At 43.1% G+C, this 17,391-nt stretch overlaps 1 protein-coding gene across 1 annotated transcript in view; it reads left to right on the top strand.

Annotated features, from left to right (window-relative positions):
- The first annotated feature begins 57 nt into the window (after positions 1-57).
- Positions 58-17,391, top strand: part of E2F7 (E2F transcription factor 7) — a 42,334-nt gene continuing 25,000 nt past the window's right edge. Inside the window, exons 1-9 of the mRNA XM_019514773.1 lie at positions 58-267; positions 658-750; positions 5,648-5,926; positions 7,745-7,913; positions 10,854-11,141; positions 12,164-12,322; positions 13,866-14,003; positions 14,853-15,047; positions 15,518-15,602. Of these exons, the coding sequence (XP_019370318.1) occupies positions 658-750; positions 5,648-5,926; positions 7,745-7,913; positions 10,854-11,141; positions 12,164-12,322; positions 13,866-14,003; positions 14,853-15,047; positions 15,518-15,602 (1,406 nt within the window). The 5' untranslated portion in view covers positions 58-267. The remainder of the gene's footprint in view (positions 268-657; positions 751-5,647; positions 5,927-7,744; positions 7,914-10,853; positions 11,142-12,163; positions 12,323-13,865; positions 14,004-14,852; positions 15,048-15,517; positions 15,603-17,391) is intronic.

The following is a 17,391-nucleotide window of genomic DNA, read 5'->3' as shown; positions in this document are numbered from 1 at the left end:
CGCGCCCGGGCGGGCAGAACGCGCCGACTCTAGCGCCAAACTTTCCGAGCGGGGCCGCGAGCTGATTGGCGGGAAGAGCCGCGAGGGCTCCCCCCTGGGCCGCGCCTGATTGGCCGGATCTGAAAAACTGTGTCTCAGGGCGCCAGAATAGAAGCTTGAGCGCCCAGTGCGGGCTCCGCCGCCGGCAGCAGCGCGGGGCGGCCCCCATGCCATCGCCGCCTGCCTGCTCCGCACGGCTCGGAGCTGCTGCGGGGCTGTGGCCCAGAGGTAGGCTCTGAGCCTGCCCCCGAGGCGGCTGGCCCGGCCCGGGCTGGGGTGGGGGAGAGCCCGCACGCATCGCACCCACCCTCTGGGCTGGAGAGGGGGAGGGAGGCTTGAGCGGGGCCGCGATCGCTCTTTGCGCCAAAACTAACTGACCCGCGGGAACCCCGGAGCTCGCATGACACGTCCCTTTTCTACTCCCCGCTCTCCCTGCCCCCTCGCACCACGTCCCAAGCCCACGGATTTCGCCTCCCTCTCCCCCCTTCTAAGAGAGCCCTGATGTAAAGCAGGGGCTTGGTCAAGGTCGCGGGAGGGAGAGCCCTGGGGGGCTGGGAGGGAGAGCCCGGCCCCTTAGGAAGTGCACAAAGCCCTCAGTGCTGCAGCTTGCTCTTTCAGATGGAGGGAGGCTGCCTAGCCCTGAAAGACCTGAGCAGAGCCAGGCCTGCAAGAACCAGCCTGGCCGATGAAGATGGAGACAACGCCCAGAAGGTGAGTAGAAGCCAAACCTGCCCACACCTTGCTGTGAGGCGCCTTCGGCTTCCACCTGCGTCAGCTGGGTTTCCCCAGACGCAGACAACAGGGAGTTTGGGGGAGGCTTGCAGAGGTAGAACCGTTTCCAATAAAAGTAGTGGGAAGCGATACGCTGGGCTGACGCCTGGCTGTTGAGCGGGTCTGCTGGGGAGGTCCACTGGCATGGAGGAGCGCAAATCTGTTCCTCACGGGGCAGGTGTTGGAATTAGACACCAGGAAACATGGCAATAAACTTGCTATTTAAAAAAGGAAAACAACCAAACATGACCCGTGGCCCAACACAGATGTACACAAACGTTCTCCCGCCTTGTAATGCTCCTCTCTCCCATAGTTTCTTCATCTAGTTCAGCTGATAAGCATAGACCCCAGGCTTAAAGATCCTTGGCCTTCTGGCTACGATCCAGTTTGGCTGCTTTTCCTGCTTGTCGGGTAGACAGTTTTGGGGTTGGGAACAAGAAGTAGCATCTTGGCTCTTAACTGAGCGGAAAAGCTCCTGTTTTCTCTTCCCTTTCGAGAAGCAGGCAAAATTGAGTCGGGATTAATTAGAGGATTTTAACAAGACCGTTGCCATCTGGGGAAGGGATTATAGAGAAGCTGGTGTATGGAGCCATATTGTCTGACAACTGTATGTAGAGCACATCAAACCAGTTAGTCACATATGGTTGTGAAAGGATACAGAAAGCATAGCCTTGCATTACTAACCCTGCCCAAGAGAGTTTTGTGGCAGGTGACTATCTGAAGTAGGCAATGAACCAGACAAGTTTGGAGGTGTATGATCCAGTTTAGTCAGGAGAGTATGATTTACATATTCCCTCCCCCACATATCGCTGGGAGTACCTGCTTGAATTTTAATAATGGCATTGGAGCTGCTGAGTGATTAACACACAGTGAGTAATGGCATTGCCACATCAGGGTTGACACTCTTCCTAAGGGATGAAGGTGCAGAAGTGTGTTGGGTGTAGGGAGTATGGGCAGCAGTATTATGTAGGTAAAGAGGTATGAGGTTAAAAAATTATCAGCACCATTGCTATAAACTATAGGACACACCTATGTGTGCCTTAAGGTTAAAAGTCTATGGAGTGGAATACTGTCTTAGTATAACCTGTTTTGTTTGTTTTGCATGTTTAATACATAATTTTCTCTAGTCTGCGGTGGGTTTCCTGGTTAGTGTAGTTTAGCAATGTTGTTTCAGAAACAGGCAGTGCTAAATTTGAGTTATTCAAGGCTTCTTGTATACCAATATTTTCTGTCAATAATAGAACACCTTGAGACCTGCCCAGCCCTGGTTCCATCAGAGATTTGTTTTTGGTTCTTGTTTACACAACCAAGATCCACTAGCTTGGAAGCAAGACGGATCCCAGAAATCTCTTCTGCTTTTGGTTAAACAACTTTCACAAAACATGGATGCAACTGGAGGGCACATTCAGGATATAAAGGCTCCCCAAGGGCAAAATGGCAGAAAGTCTGAAGGTTTTCCTAGGACAAGCTGAGTTTATAGCACCAAGAAACCAAGATTTAAAGGGTAGGCAGTGGATAGTTGTGTTCTGCAGCCACTTACAACTGTTGCTCAGTGTAATATTCACACAAGTGGTTGTCTGAACTGGCACTCAGTAAGGTAACTTGAAGATAAATCGCTTGTTTGCTCCATTACAGCTCCTTTAGCACCAAGCATAAAGAATGATAACTATATATGGAGGTAGAGTTTCTCCATTACAGATCAAAGTTTGAATTTTTGCCAGATTTGAAAGTGTAAGGATATACTGTGCCACTTACACTGACTGTGTACTCCAAGAAGCACCAATGCATTAAGTCACAACTAAGAGATCATTGAAATAAAAATGCCTCGATTTACATCCTTGTGACTAATCCAGCTCTGCATGTATGCATCTAATGCAAACATTCTGACTGCCTAGAGCTTAGCAGCTTTTGTGCTGTCTGTCCTCATCCCCAAAACAATCTTAGACAGTTTAGTCTTAAGTCAATAATTGTAATATATGGCTAAGTTTGCTCTTCAAATCCCATTTTCTACATTCCAATTAGAATGTGCTCTGATAAAGTAGTCAGGGTAGTTTTAAACATGAACTATTTTGTGATGTCTTTCTATTAGTTGGTGTCATGGGATGGGGTCCCCAGGGATGGCCATGATACCCCTAGGGCTCCTTGACTGTACCAATCTTGCCCAACAGGCACCCTCTTTCTCGCCTGCCAGGTCTTGCTGGTACTTTTAATATAGGGAGGTTGCCCTTGATCTTATTGTGTGGACACAGTCCTGCTGGACACCTCTGAACCCTGTGGGTTCTTAGACCCTTTGGCATCCCACTTCACAATGGATGATTCACAGGACACCCTCAGCCTTATGGGCTAGATGTGTGGCTCCAAACCATCCCTTTACCATGCTCCAAGCCTCACGGAGGGTATTTATGTTGTCTCTCCTGGGCCTTGCTATACCTCAGCCCCTTGTCCCCACTGGGCTCTCCACAGCCCTGTGTCCACACCCACACTGGCGCTGTGTTCTCCACACTCATAGGCCCCCAATGAGGCCTCCTCCTTCCCCAATAGCCTCAGCCCAAGCCACCGGTCAAACAGCAACTAAAATCTGAGGCCCTGCACTATAACATAATATAAGTGGTTCCAGGTGTGGTCTGTCCCTTTAAAACACCCAGCTTCTCCCAGTACTAAGTGCCTTGTAAGCCAGAGTCTTGGGTAAGGTCCTGGAGAACAGGACCTTGTGGGTAGAACAAGCAGCCAAGCCTCTCTCGTGAGCTTCTTCTCCAAGAGTTCCTTCCCTCTCACCTGCTGACAGAAAACTCTCCCCCTACTCCCAGCCCTGGGGTTTATATGTGCCCAGGGCCCTGCCTCTTCCAGTCAGCTGACTGGGTGCAGGTGCAGGCTAATTTATTCTTTGGCCTGTTGCCATAGTAACCTGCACGTGTGGGCTTCTGCCTGGCTCTTAGGACCCTCTCCCCAGGCAGTTTCTGCTCTTACAGGAGCAGGCACCTTAGTGCCTTGCAACAGTTGGCTATACTTTATCACGTTTCAGAGGTATGAGAACTGGAGAAATCAGTTTGCTTTAGCCATCCCCCCTAAAGTAAGCAGAGAGAAACTTAATAATTTTTAGGTAGTTATGGCATTTTGTATACTTTTTTGTTAACTTATGCCTTGCAGCATCTACAAAATGAGCATGATACAATAATATGTAGCTCAAGAATTGTTCTGCAAAGTTGACTCTGTTTATAAAATTCATGTTGCAACAATTAAAATATTAGCATGAGGGTAAGACTTTCTGAGAGCACCAAAATCACTGCTTGATTGAATAAGTAATACCTCTCAGGGCCTGATTTCTACCTTTATGGTTGAAACCACTTATCCATAGTACCAAAAAGTTACCTTCCAAGTTTGGAAAGTCATGCAATCTAACATTAATAGCTTTCTGATTATCTTGGGTATTAGCAACAATCAATCATTTCAGACTGACTAATCCAGAACCCAGTGAGTCGTGCTGCCAGAAAAAAATTGGAAGTTTCTCTCATTTTTGAGGATTAAAAGTAGAAAAATTATTAAGCATTAATAGGATGGATCTGAGATCTGATGACTTTTGATCTCTCAGGGCTAGAAGAATTTTGTCTTGGCTTTTAACACTAGTGACTTTCTCCAAAAAAGAAAAGTCGGTGGTACTTGGCAGGTTCAGGAAACATTCAGTCGATCAGTTTCAGATATTCTTCCTTTTGTCCTCAGCCTGTAAGAGCTGAGAGGAAAGCCAGTCCAGTTAATGCTATGCTACTCAACCTCTGGTCTGTGGAGCCATGTCTTCTGGCCTGCCTGGCTCCCCACAGGTCTGGAAATCTGGTGGCAGGAGAGCAGTGGCATTGCCACTCTCCTGCTGCCAGATTTCTGGATCTGTGAGGAGTCTGGCTGCCCAGATAATGTGGCCCTGTGCACTAGATCAAGCCTGCACAGGGTGACATCAGTGTGGGGCTGGATCCAGGAAAGCAGTGTTGGCCTGGCATGCTGGATTTCACCCATAGACCTACTCCATACACTGACTTTGTGCAGGATCCGGCCTACAGACTGACCCTGCACTACACACCCAGCTTGTGGGGCCAGAAGTTTGAGCACCACTGAATTAATGGCCTGAGGAAGGATCTCTTTCTCTAGAGCAGACCTCAGTTAATTAAGAGAGAGCACTGTCACTTCCTTGAGTCAGCCTGTTTTAAGTCAACTAGAAGCCACTCTACGAAGGGGAAGCAAGAGGAAGAAAAAATGATAATTATGGCCTCAGTCCTGTGTAGGATCCAGGGAGTCAGTTTAAGAAAGGAGTCAACTGCTATAGCTAGAGGCAAAGAGTGAGGTTAGTTTACAGTCTGAAATCTGAATTGGATCAGCTGGTGACTCATGTAGTCTTCTACTTCCCAGCAGCTTGCCCAGCTATATCAGTTAATCCTTTTTATAGGTATACTGTTGCTTTGAATATCAGATCTTTCAATCAGAAGACTTCCCTTCATTTGAAGGAAGTGGTTCATTTATTTAGACATCCTGTCTAACAATAACCTGTACTAAAGCCTTAACAAAGTACTTTCTATTAGGGAGTTCTTAAATGCTGTGTTGTCCCACTAGGGACAGTGAGAAGTAGTAGGGTATTTAAGCCTCAGTCAACTTTAGTTGGCTAGCCAGTGTTTTCGAGTTGACCACACCAACGAAAGGGTGAAAACCCAAAAGCCTGACACAACAGGTTTGACTCACTGATTTCAATTTATACAGATCATGGTGGTATTCTATGTGCAGGCTATCAGTACACATGGCTGCAGTAACCATTTTCTTTCCTGTCAGCCTAAACAAACCTCTCTCTTTTAAATAGGAAAACATATGTGATCGATCCAGAATTGCTCCAAAGACTCCCCTGAAAAATGAGCCAATTGATTTATCAAAGCAAAAAGGCTGCACTCCAGAAAAAAATCCAATTACACCGATTAAGCCAGTTGACAGACCCCTAGCAGATCCATGGACCCCTACCTCTAACCTGAAGATGCTGGTTAGTGCTGCTAGCCCTGACATGAGGGACAGAGAAAAGAAGAAAGAACTCTTCAGACCAATTGAAAATAGTGAACAAAATGAGGCTTTTCCTGATTCCCTACAGGTAAGAGGCTTCGAATGTATAAGATTGTGTAGAACAGTTGCCCCAGTGCAAGTGAAAAGTAACAAGTTACTAGTTAGTGACACTTTTAATTGAGTAATAGTAGTGCAGCTACACAAACTTTCTCCCAGTCCATCCTTTAACTCATTGTTGCTACCAATGGAAACATTTTAAAAGTTTTAAAAGCATATTTTTAAGTATAGTGTTAGAAGATATTCCTTCTTTCACCCAGGATGCTGAAAGTTTAAATTTCATTCAAACAGTCTATCTTATCCCTAAATCTTGACGCTAAAAGCTTTTTATGTGAAGTTTCCTTACTCAGGAATTTCCTTTCTTGGCCTTCTTCAGAAAGGAAAACCACCATGCACTTCACCTAACAGCATGGAGGGGGAAGGGAACAAATTTAACTCTTCTTTAGTAGCAAGTTTCACATCCTCTTTTTTGCATCTTACTCCAGGAACCGTTACCATTATCATAACCACTGCCACCTTACAGTACCATCCAGGAACCATTACCATTACTCTTCTATCACAGTATACATTTTCCCATTGATTCCAACACCAGGAACAGGAAACTACATAGAGTCTAATCACCAGGTGCTTGTGCTAAGAAAGTGTTACTAGTTAGGTACACAGGCATAGGTCATTGTTTGCAAGTAACTATACTACCAAACCAGCATGTAGCATTTCCCCAGTTTGGATAGATGGGGGAAGTAACCAAACAAACAAAAGTATCAAAAGCTAACTGCCAACACAGCTCTCAGCAAGCCATGTACACAGAATTATTCGATGTTAGATTTTAGTTGTGTGAATCACGAAAGGAATTGTGACACAGCAGTCACATGGTGAGTGTTTTAAAAAAGGGTGTAATTACTGATTAAACTAACTGTTTTATGTATAATAGTTAAAATGTAGTTCAGCTCCAACTTATCTGAATATTTTCAGATGTAAAGTTTGGTACATAAGTTGAACACATTTAAACTTTCTTCAGATATAGGATTGCAGAAGTGAATCGTTTTGTTTTGTGGGGAAATAGCTTCCAAAAATGTTTTCGGCCCATTTAAAAACCAAGGCTATTAGTCACTTGTTACAAGATGGTCAACAGGTAGCAGTTAACATACTCCACATTTTGATATTAAAAATAGTTCCTGGGAAATTAATTTGTTTGTTTAGGCTGAATAGACTGCACACAATCAGCTCTCTGCCCCAGGCTGTAGCCCCACACTCACTGTCCTGCGATCCCAGTCCTGGCTCCACCTGCCCATCCCACTCCTAGATACTGCTCCCTGCCCACCCATGGACCCATCCCATCTGCCTAGCCCAGTGTGCCCTGCCCACAGGGGTCTGGGGCTGAGTCAGCATCCCCTCTCCCACAACTCCCAACAACTCCCTAAGTGGCCTGCCAGGCCAAATTAGAGTGGATCTTGGAGCCGCTCTAATTAAAATCATTCCCTTTCTCTCCCTGCTTCCCCTCTCCCAGAACACGTGTATAAACGCCCCTAGTGGAACAATACCAGTCGTACATGGTCTGTCTTCCGACACTTAGCCACTGGGGAATGTCCTGGCAAATGTTTTCCTACTGAGCTGTATTGTACAAGGATTTTGAATAGAAGAGGTTTGCTAGCTTGAATATGACCCAGATACTTAGGAGAAAAATCACATTTTAAACCTACAGGGAAAACTGGGGTTGGGCATGTGTATTTTGTTTTTCTAATAGAAGTCTGTTTTTTGAGAAATGCTAGAATATGAAAAATATCTTGTTTTACTACCATCCTGCTTTCTGAAGTTCTACAGCAGAGAGATACCATTTATTTTTTAACAGTATGATACAGTTGATGACAGCACAGCGGATGAATTTGACAAGCAGAGACCAAGCAGAAAACAGAAAAGCTTAGGACTCTTGTGCCAAAAGTTTCTAGCTCGTTATCCAAGTTACCCTTTGTCAACAGAAAAAACTACTATCTCCTTGGACGAAGTGGCTTCAAGTCTTGGTACGTATAACAGTGAGCACCAGTGTGAGACTGTGATAACTTCAGTCCTTAAAAGTTTACCCATAAAAGATCCCTTAAAACACAGGAGAAGCACATTTTAAAAAAAGACCAGTTCACAGAATACACTTAGGGGACGATTGCTTTAATGCTGAATACTCCAGCCCACCTGAATTCAACAGGAGCGGCAAGTCTTTAACACTTGCACAAATCCCAACCATTTGCACATCCAGCTATAAATTACTTTCTGAGTGTCATCTTCCAGCAAATCCTGGTACTATTTATATAGTCCTGGATTTTTAATTTTGGCCTAACTGAACTCTCAAGAAAGAGGGTTTATAAAGAATAAATCACATCAAACAATTATGATTTTTTTTGTATAGAGTTACAAATTGATGGATAAGGGAAATTGAGGAGGTTTTATATTTTGATTCAGTAAAGCATCTGACAGTATCTTCAGGAATCTTGCCTACCCACATGGTCTCAGCTGTGAATGTTATCTTTCAGTATGAAAGCTGGCAAGAGGGCTACAAAGAAGGGAATGTGATAAAGTGCAAGCATTAAATTGGGTGGAAGTATCTAACCATTTGTTTCAGGGACCATTGTTAAGTCCAGGATTATTAAACTTCTTCATTAATCATTTGAGATAAGAATTAAAAACTGAGAGAGATTGTGAGGATCAGCCAAGACAGAAAAAACAATACAAAAGAACCAAAAGTGGTTATGCATAATTTCTGCAGGACATGGCAGAATAAGACTACAACTGAATTAATGTAAAAGACTACTTCAGAGAAAAAATAATTCAGAAGCCAGATATCTAAAGGAAGAAAAGTAGCAAATTAGCTGTGGACTTTCAGGGAAAAAATCCAGTTCAATATACTGTGGAAAGAAAAGTAGAGCAGGACTGAAGAGCTGGTGAGACCACTCCCTAAAATCTGTGCTTATTTCTGGGCAAGAGAAGAGAGACAGTTCCAACAGAAGGATTTGGTGGGAAAAACAGATGGAGTGAAGGACTGGCTGCTGTGGAATTTTTAAAAAATTGTTTTCAGACAATTTGAAGTTTTAAGTGTTAGTCCCCTTTTTGCTAGAGTGACAGTCTCAATATTGTGACCTCCCAAAGCTAAACATCTGTAATGCTCCATTCCTAAGTGGAATTAATACCATTTGCTGTAAATATACAAGGCTGTATTTACAAAGGTTCTGGCTTTGAAAAGCTTGTTTAGAAGCCAGTGGTACAAAGTCACCATCTTTAAATGCCAGGAGAAGGAGGGAAGTAGTTATTGTTCTTCTGCCCTCTACAACAGTTTGTCTTCCCATATCCCACTGCCACTGGGACAGGATGGTCTGAGTCAAGCCCTCAGCTTTAGTTCATACATTTTCTCTTTCTGTTCCTTTTCTGTTTACGCACACATTCTTCAAAAGGTCTAAAATTATTCTGGCTAATAAATCTTAGCCAGGGGGCATCTGTCTGATCCCTGTGTAGCCATAATTCCCACTGGAGTCCATTGGCCCAAAGAAACATTAAGAAATGCAGGATCAGACAATGAATGGAGGACAAATAATATCTTAAAACATAGGATGCACAGTTTTCACCAATTACACTGATTAAATCTTGCTTATTCTAATGCCAACTGCCACACCAGTTGGCAGTATGCTGATGATTTCAGAGGTGGGAAGGCAGCTTGGGTGTCGTTTACTACTGATTATATAATCTTGATGTTATTTGCTTTCAGAGTATAGCATCTGAGATTAGGAGGGCCGCCAATCATTAAACAAGTATCTTGACAAAGCGTGCCATCATCTCTCTTTTCCCATAAACACACCATCCTTGTGCTTGGATTCTGTAGATAAAATCATGTAGGAGAGGGTTTATGATGCTAGTGTTCAAATAAGCTATCCTTGTAAAAAAAAAAAAACTGAATGTGTGCGCATAGCACTCCACTCTTCTGTAATGTGTTTTATTCAAGGTTTTCCACATCATTTTAAAATATTCATAAATTTATTATCCCAATGCCCAGGTGAAGCTGGTGAGTATTCTCCATATTTTCCAGATGGGTGAACAGTCACCTAGAGGTCCTGTGTTCCTTCAGGGAACCTTTCCCAAATTCCCAGCATTATTAACTGTTTTTCAGCTCCACAGCCACTAGCAGTGGCAGACGGCCAGGTGCAGACAGCTGCCGCCAGCTCTTCATGCTCCATGTTGCACAGACTTGCTTCGAGCACAGTTAGATGACAATGTTTAAAATGGGCAGTGTAGCCAGTGGCAGGTTTGTATTGAGGTTCCAACACTTGCTAACACCAGTAAAGCTGAGCCACAGTTAACACTGGTGAGACATTTTGAAAAATCGTATTTGGGCTAGATAGTGAGGGCTTGCTTCAATTCCTGTTTCGGATGGTGGGCCTAACTGTTGCTTCATGTGTCATGTGCTAAGCACCTAGTGGGCACATCTACATGAGATGCTACTACACAGTCATTACTGTGTATTTATTTAGTACTTGTGTAAATAAGTACTAAATACATGTGCACTAACTGAAGTTACTATGCAGTGGCACTGGCAAATGCCTTTTAAGTGATGCTACTGCACAGTAGAGTCTTGGCACAGTTTTTGTCATGCAATACTACTGCACAGTAGTATCAAGCTACTGCACAGGCAGTGTCTCGTGTAGATGTGCCTGTTTTGTTTGCAATGGGTATAACACACTGCATTGCTAGAGCAGGGCTGGAGGATTGATTCCTGTGGAGACAGAATCAGGCTTCCTAAAATTTACCTAGGAAAATGAGGAGAGGGAACTATGCTGGGAAGTGCGACAAGATCTTAGTCAGTTTACACGTGTGTGAAAAGAAAGGAGTGGGGGGCAGCAGCATTTTAATATTAGTAGTCCATTGGCCAGCCTGTGAAAAATGAACCGATTTTCTAAGCCTCTCATGCTTCCTTGAAACAGGGGTTGAGCGGAGGCGTATCTATGACATAGTAAATGTTCTGGAGTCCTTGCACCTCGTGAGCCGCGTGGCCAAGAATCAATACTGTTGGCATGGGCAACACAACCTGAGGCAAACTCTGAAAAGTCTTCAGGAAATAGGCTTGCTGCAGAAGTACGAAGAACTAATGGCATATTTCCAGCAGAAAGAGCAAGACCTTGAGTATAAATTTGGAGAGCGCAAGAAGGAGAATGTTTCAGATTCTCAAGACAGACCATTGCTTGACTTTTCGGAAGCAGACTGCCCCTCTGGTAAGCTGATGCGTCGGATGGAGCAGGCTGTTCTGGTCACTGTCTTCAGCAGGCAATAAGTTTTATTTTCTCCTTGACTTAGAATAGGGCTGTTCAACTTCTAAGGGTTGGGGGCACCAGCACAGCACTAGTATATATTAAGGGTCTCTGGGCAGCATTTCCCCTCTCCCCTTGCTGCATCGTGTATGCTGTGAAAGCTTTTCCCAACACCACACACTGCTGCACCCTGTGGGCAGCTCCCACTCTTGCTGCACTGTGCTGTGGACTCCCCCAGTGTCATGGACTGCATCACCCTGCCCCCGGGGCAGGACCAGGAAGCACAATGCAGGGAGAGGGAGCCTAGAGACCCCTGCTGCAGTAGCAGCTGCAGTGATAGGAGGAGCAGTGACCAGGTAGAAGCCCAGGGGCTGCATATTAATCCTTTGCAGGTTGCATTTGGCTCATGGGCTGTTAGTTGGACTGCCATGATTTAGAATATATTTTTATTTGTGAAAAGCACTCAGTGAACTGGGGAGATAAGGCTCCTCTTTTACCCACAGCGCATCAAAGATTGCAGCACTTCCAGTGATGCATCCAGCAGCCTCTTGTACAAGGCTTCATCATATGCTTTAATTCTCTCTATCCCTACTTCTAATTGCCTTGCTTCTATCGATCAAAGAAGTCAGAAGGCCCAATTTTTTCCACTATTTTGTTATGCTCTTTCTATGTTGGAATAAAGCTTGTCTGAGTCCACAAAATTACATTGGCACAAAAGTTGTGTAATGATGCAAAGTACCGGGTCCAGAGTCTCTTAGATGTAAAGCTAATTCTTTAAGATTTAGGCTTTATTGCCTTTTGAAGTGAGCTAAACTATTTACTGTCCATCTGTTTTACACAATTATTTGCTGCTTATAAAAAGATTTCTGCTTCCCAACAAGGAAATATTTTACCGGGTTTTTTTTTATGCATGAAAAACCTACTTAATGTTTTCTTGGCTTTGATGGATGACACATGCTGAGACTTGGGTGTTATTTGTAATGCAGCATCTGCAAACAGCAGAAAGGACAAGTCGTTGCGGATTATGAGCCAAAAGTTTGTCATGCTGTTCCTTGTCTCCAAAACCAAGATAGTCACTCTCGACATTGCAGCAAAAATACTGATTGAAGAAAGCCAGGATGCAGCGGATCATAGCAAGTTTAAAAGTAAGCATTACTGTTGAGAGGTGAATTAATTACGTACTCAGTGGTCATGTCTACATGAGGCACTTTACTGCACAGTAGCCAAATCTACTGTAAAGTGTCACCATCTACACATGCAGGCACCTACTGTGCAGTAAATTTACTACCTGCATGTGCATCTATTAAATTCACATGCAGGTAGTACACTTACTGCACTGTAAAGCCAAATAGCATTAACTGCACATGTAGATGTGCCCAGTAAGGAAAATGGGGTCACATTCATACTTGCAAGCAGTAGATGATAATTGGAGCAAATAAGGAATCTTTCAACAAAACATCTTTTGGTGAAAAGGGGGAGGAAGGACTTCAGAAAATTCATAACATAAAATACTTAATTTGAAAAAAATCATTTTCCCCTTTTAACTATTTAGACTTTTATCACAAATAAAATATAAAAATTAAAAATGTTTGTCAACATGTCATTTGATTTTTATTATTTAACTGAAATTTTTTTTTGGATTTTTGGTTCACAAATTTTGTTTTGTTTTTTTCTTTTGAGACTTATAACTTTCATCCCGATTTTGGGAGAGGAAAACAATTTCCCATCTAGTTGCAACAGCAAATGAGATTTTTAAAAGACTGTTTAGAAGATTTAGGTGCCCAGTTTCTATTTAAATTAATGGAAATAGTGCTTTAAATCTCTTAGGTCAGCAATTAGCAACCCTTTTAGGCTGTGGGCAGGAATGACCCAGATGGGATCAAAGGGCATGCTAGGACTTGGCTGTCACCACTGCTCTTCCCCCTTGTATCCCCACATCATGCTGTCACTGTCCCTGCTGCAGCATAGGGAAGGTTCCTGCTGCTGAAGCCCCATGTCCGTGCACTGGATCCAATGCCTCCACTGGCCAGTTCAAGCTTTCAGGCCATCGGTTGCTGATACCCGCCTTAGTAGTTCGTAAATCTCAGCCAGCTTTGATCATATCTTCTGAGATTAAAGCTATGTCTGCTCTATCAATTTCCCAAATTAGGCATGTTGCATGTCCTATTTCCTGAACTGGCAGTAGTGAAGTGCATTCATACAGCACTGCATATAAGCTAGTTAGTGCTGTTGCTCATCAAGACTGATAAGTCTGGGCACAATGTTTTATGAATGCAGCTACACTGCTGGTTTAGGAGGTAGCCTGCACAGAGCAGTGTGGTATGTCTGAGGTGCTGCAGCCTGGCCGTGTGAGTTTGCAGTGTGAATGAGCTAAGTCTTTTTTGTTAAATACATACGACTGTCATAGAAAAAACTCTCTCCAACCCTCAAAACTTCAGGAGCGCAGGGGGTGAAAAGAGAAGTTTAACTGCACAATTTGAATTTAAGATGCCATGACACAGCTAAAGCATCATGAAATGCATTGGAGTTAGAGGAATTAGAAAGAGCTCTTAAGAGTTACTTGTGCATAAGCTGATTTACCCCTTTCTATCCATTCATGAAATTTGTCTTGACTTGCTTGGCAGAAAGCCCTTGGCTTGTTCAGATATATTCTCAGCCTGTTTGTTTGTACTCTTGTTTACCTTTCAGCAAAGGTACGAAGATTGTATGATATTGCCAACGTTCTGACCAGCTTGGGGCTCATAAAGAAAGTGCACGTCACAGAAGAGCGGGGTCGCAAACCAGCCTTCAAGTGGATTGGGCCTGTAGAATTCAGTGGAAAAAGTGGTAATTTGAGTCTTTTGCTCTGGGAGCACCCTTCCCAATCTCCTTCTACTGTGTTCTAGCTACAGACGAGTCGGAATTAAGTGCTTTTATACCCGTGTACAAATAGTAGATGAAATTCCTAATGTTTGTTTCCTGCTACTTCTTAAAAAATGTTATTGTCACAATGTCACAGCAACTGCTGAGATTGGAGATACTCTGGGATCCTGTGGCTGTTTGCATTTTACACTGATCTGCTTAACCACACAACATGCAAAGTAATGGAAAAATAAGGTCCACAGCACTCAGTTCTGGTCCGGGCTGTGGTCCCCTGTGCTGCAAAGAGGACCATGAATCTGCCCTCGCAGGCAGCAGACTATCCTCCCTGTAAGGAGGAAATGGACTTAAAATCTAGAGCTGCTTCTGTGCCTTATGGTCCCTGACAGAGGGTTTGTCTGAGAAGAAAAAAGGGGCAATGCAAGGGCATCTCTACAACCTGGTGATCCTTGGCTACCAGAAATGTGTGTGGAAGCTAGCGCAAAATAGAGTCCTTTTGTTGCTTAATTCTGTACTTGAGAGTTGACAGTACCAGGGTCAAGGAGAAAGGTGGGTTAATATTACTGCTGCCTAGCTGCTCTGCCCCTTTGTCTGCTCATTGCAGTCAGCAGAGCTTGGATACTGCAGACTCTGGGAGTGGAAGGGTGCGTTTTTCTTATACACTAATTTTAATGTTGTTTTTGGATTATTACAAAAATGCAGAGGATTGGAGCCAGAGGTTCCCTTAGTGTCCAGGTCAAAACTCATTGCCAGGCAGACACTAGAATGACAAAAGGTTTCCTTCAGATGATAACTTACAAAAACATATTCCTTTAGATGAGCCAAGAATGGACATTCCAACATCAGCTGCTTTACCAGAAATGAAGAGAGGAGTGTGTACCCAGCATCAAACTTGTGCTAATGGGAAACAAAGACTCGTGCGGCATGCTTCATTTAATGCTAGCCAGCCTTCTCAAGGCATCAAAAGGAAGGTCAGCTCTGAACCAAGCAGCCCACATAGGGAGAGGCAAGGTAACTGTCAAGGAGGCTTTCTCTTTCTTACCCCGTTGGATTTTCCAAGAGCAGTCACTTAGGGCTCTGGAGCCATGCTCTTATTTTCCAGTAAATTGTTCTGTTCTCTACAAACTGAAACTGTGGTCGGTTTCTTCTGTTGAAATTTGGCACAGACAGATTAAGGTCCTTTAAATAGAAAGAGAACAGATACTTTGCTATATGGCTTCCTGTAAGATGGAGCTTACTGTGACAATCCAGTTTATAGCACTTAAGAATTAAAAAGCAGTCATAAGCCCTGCTAATGGGCCTTACCTTGCATGATGCTGAGTGCTTCCTGCATATTGCAGGTTCTGACTTCAAATGATGAGTGGATATTATAAAAACCCACCTGAGTAGAAACATTGCTTTCCATTGTTTTATATTACCAATATCCGATTATGCTTGATTCATCTGTGTGTAATTAACTAAGCATCCCATTGTTCTTTCAGCTTGTATTGTGGGTTCAGATGAATATTGCTCCAAAATGATAAATTTAGCAGCTGTCTGTAGACAGAAAATGGAAGAAGACACAAGGTGAGCTGCCTATTAAAACTCACACTTTGCTCCAGTTCATTACCTTTCTGTTTAATTTAAGGCCAGAGATGCATAATCCCCCGTGACTTCCACTGGGGGGAAAATTGGGTCAATGTGGTGTTTTGTTCTTTCATTTTCCTCTACAAGGTCCACGTGAACATGCATCAGTCTTAAATATAGAAAAGGCTGAAAATGTTAAAGCAGTAGATTTAGGCCCCTGGCAGACAGACGTTAATTACATTTAAGAAACGACCAGGGTTGATTTGATTAAAATCAAATCAATTTAAATCACTGGTCAGGAAGCCTCAATTTGATTACTGTTTTCTACAAAATGTGCATTCTTGTTGTTTGTTATAACCTTAAAACATATTATTCACAACTCAGAAATAGATGTAGGTTTCATTTTTAGAAGATACACACTGTACATCTTAAAGCAGTGATTTATTTTGATATTTTTTCAGATTAATTTTGCAGCTACATCGAACTGAATTATGATTTGGTTACTTTTATTTACCACAGTTAACTGAAGCAGATATTTATGAAGTCATTGGGAGGTGAACTGTCTCCAATTCACTAGATTAATCACGGGTATTTGGGGGATATTTTTGCCATGCTGTATTAGGGGGACATCAAATGAGTGCTGCAGCCATATGTTATTAGCTTGGGGTTTTCTTCACTTCTCTTTTATGGCCTAGCAAGCCTGCCACCACGATAGGTTTTCCCTTGTACCTTACCATTCATTCCCTCACTAGATCTCAAATCAATGGAGAGGCTCTACTCAGAAACTTATTCCCAAAGACTTCTGAAATATTCTGCTCACAATGTTTCTCTTTTGTTTTACTGCCCTTCCCTCCTTGCATTCATCTCCAGACTCCTCCTCCTAACCCAGATCTACTCCACCCCAAACAATCTTCTTCATTTAACTTTTTGAAACTTTGCACTTTTAGAGAGAGGTAAGGGTTTGACTCTGTATACAGACTTGCAGAGAGACAATAGAGCTGATGGGTGGGTAATCGGGTCTGTTCTCTCTTACCTCCATATACTGCTGTTAACAGGGATGTTGTCTCTGGCGACAAATCCACACTTTGAGAACTGAAACTAAGCATCACAGAGATGCTTAATGGGATCTTCTAAACCAGGGGTAGGCAACCCCCCAGCACAGGTTCCAGAGTGTGGCACTCGAAGGCATTTTGCTTGGTGCACACACCTCAGAGCAGATGGCAGGGAAGGGGCCAGGGCTGCATTGCCTCAACAAGGATCAGACACCTCATGGCTTCCCCACCATCCACCCCAGACACACCAACATCTTGCAAGTCGAGGTTGCTGGTGTTTTCGGCACTCTTCCCAAGAAGATTGCTGACCCCTATTCTAGACTGAGAACTGAGTCCCGTTGGGTAAAGTGGTTTTCTTTAATCTTTACTAATCTATCGATTAGCCTCTGGGAACCCCATAAGATTGGGCCCCTAATATAGTCTATGGCCTGTTGTGACCTATTTATGAAACTTTTCTAAAAAGGTTGCATGAATATATTGTCTCAAATAGTATATAATTAGAAGTTATAATCCCTATTCCACGTTGATATCTTTTGAGCTTTAACATATCTTAAATTAAAACTTTTGTTATATAGGTTTATTTTTTTTTAAAGCATCTTAAGAAAAACAATTTTAAAAAATCTGATTTAAAAAAATTGATTTTTTTTTTTTTTTTTTTTTTTAATCCCCCCTGGATATGATTAACCAGTTAATTTATGTCTTAAGTAGTAACTTGCCCAGATGTTCATGTAATTAAT

Source organism: Gavialis gangeticus, unplaced genomic scaffold (genome assembly GCF_001723915.1).
Source record: "Gavialis gangeticus isolate Ggan-Ray unplaced genomic scaffold, GavGan_comp1, whole genome shotgun sequence".
Lineage (NCBI taxonomy): Eukaryota > Metazoa > Chordata > Crocodylia > Gavialidae > Gavialis > Gavialis gangeticus.
This window is presented reverse-complemented; position numbering and strand designations above follow the sequence as displayed.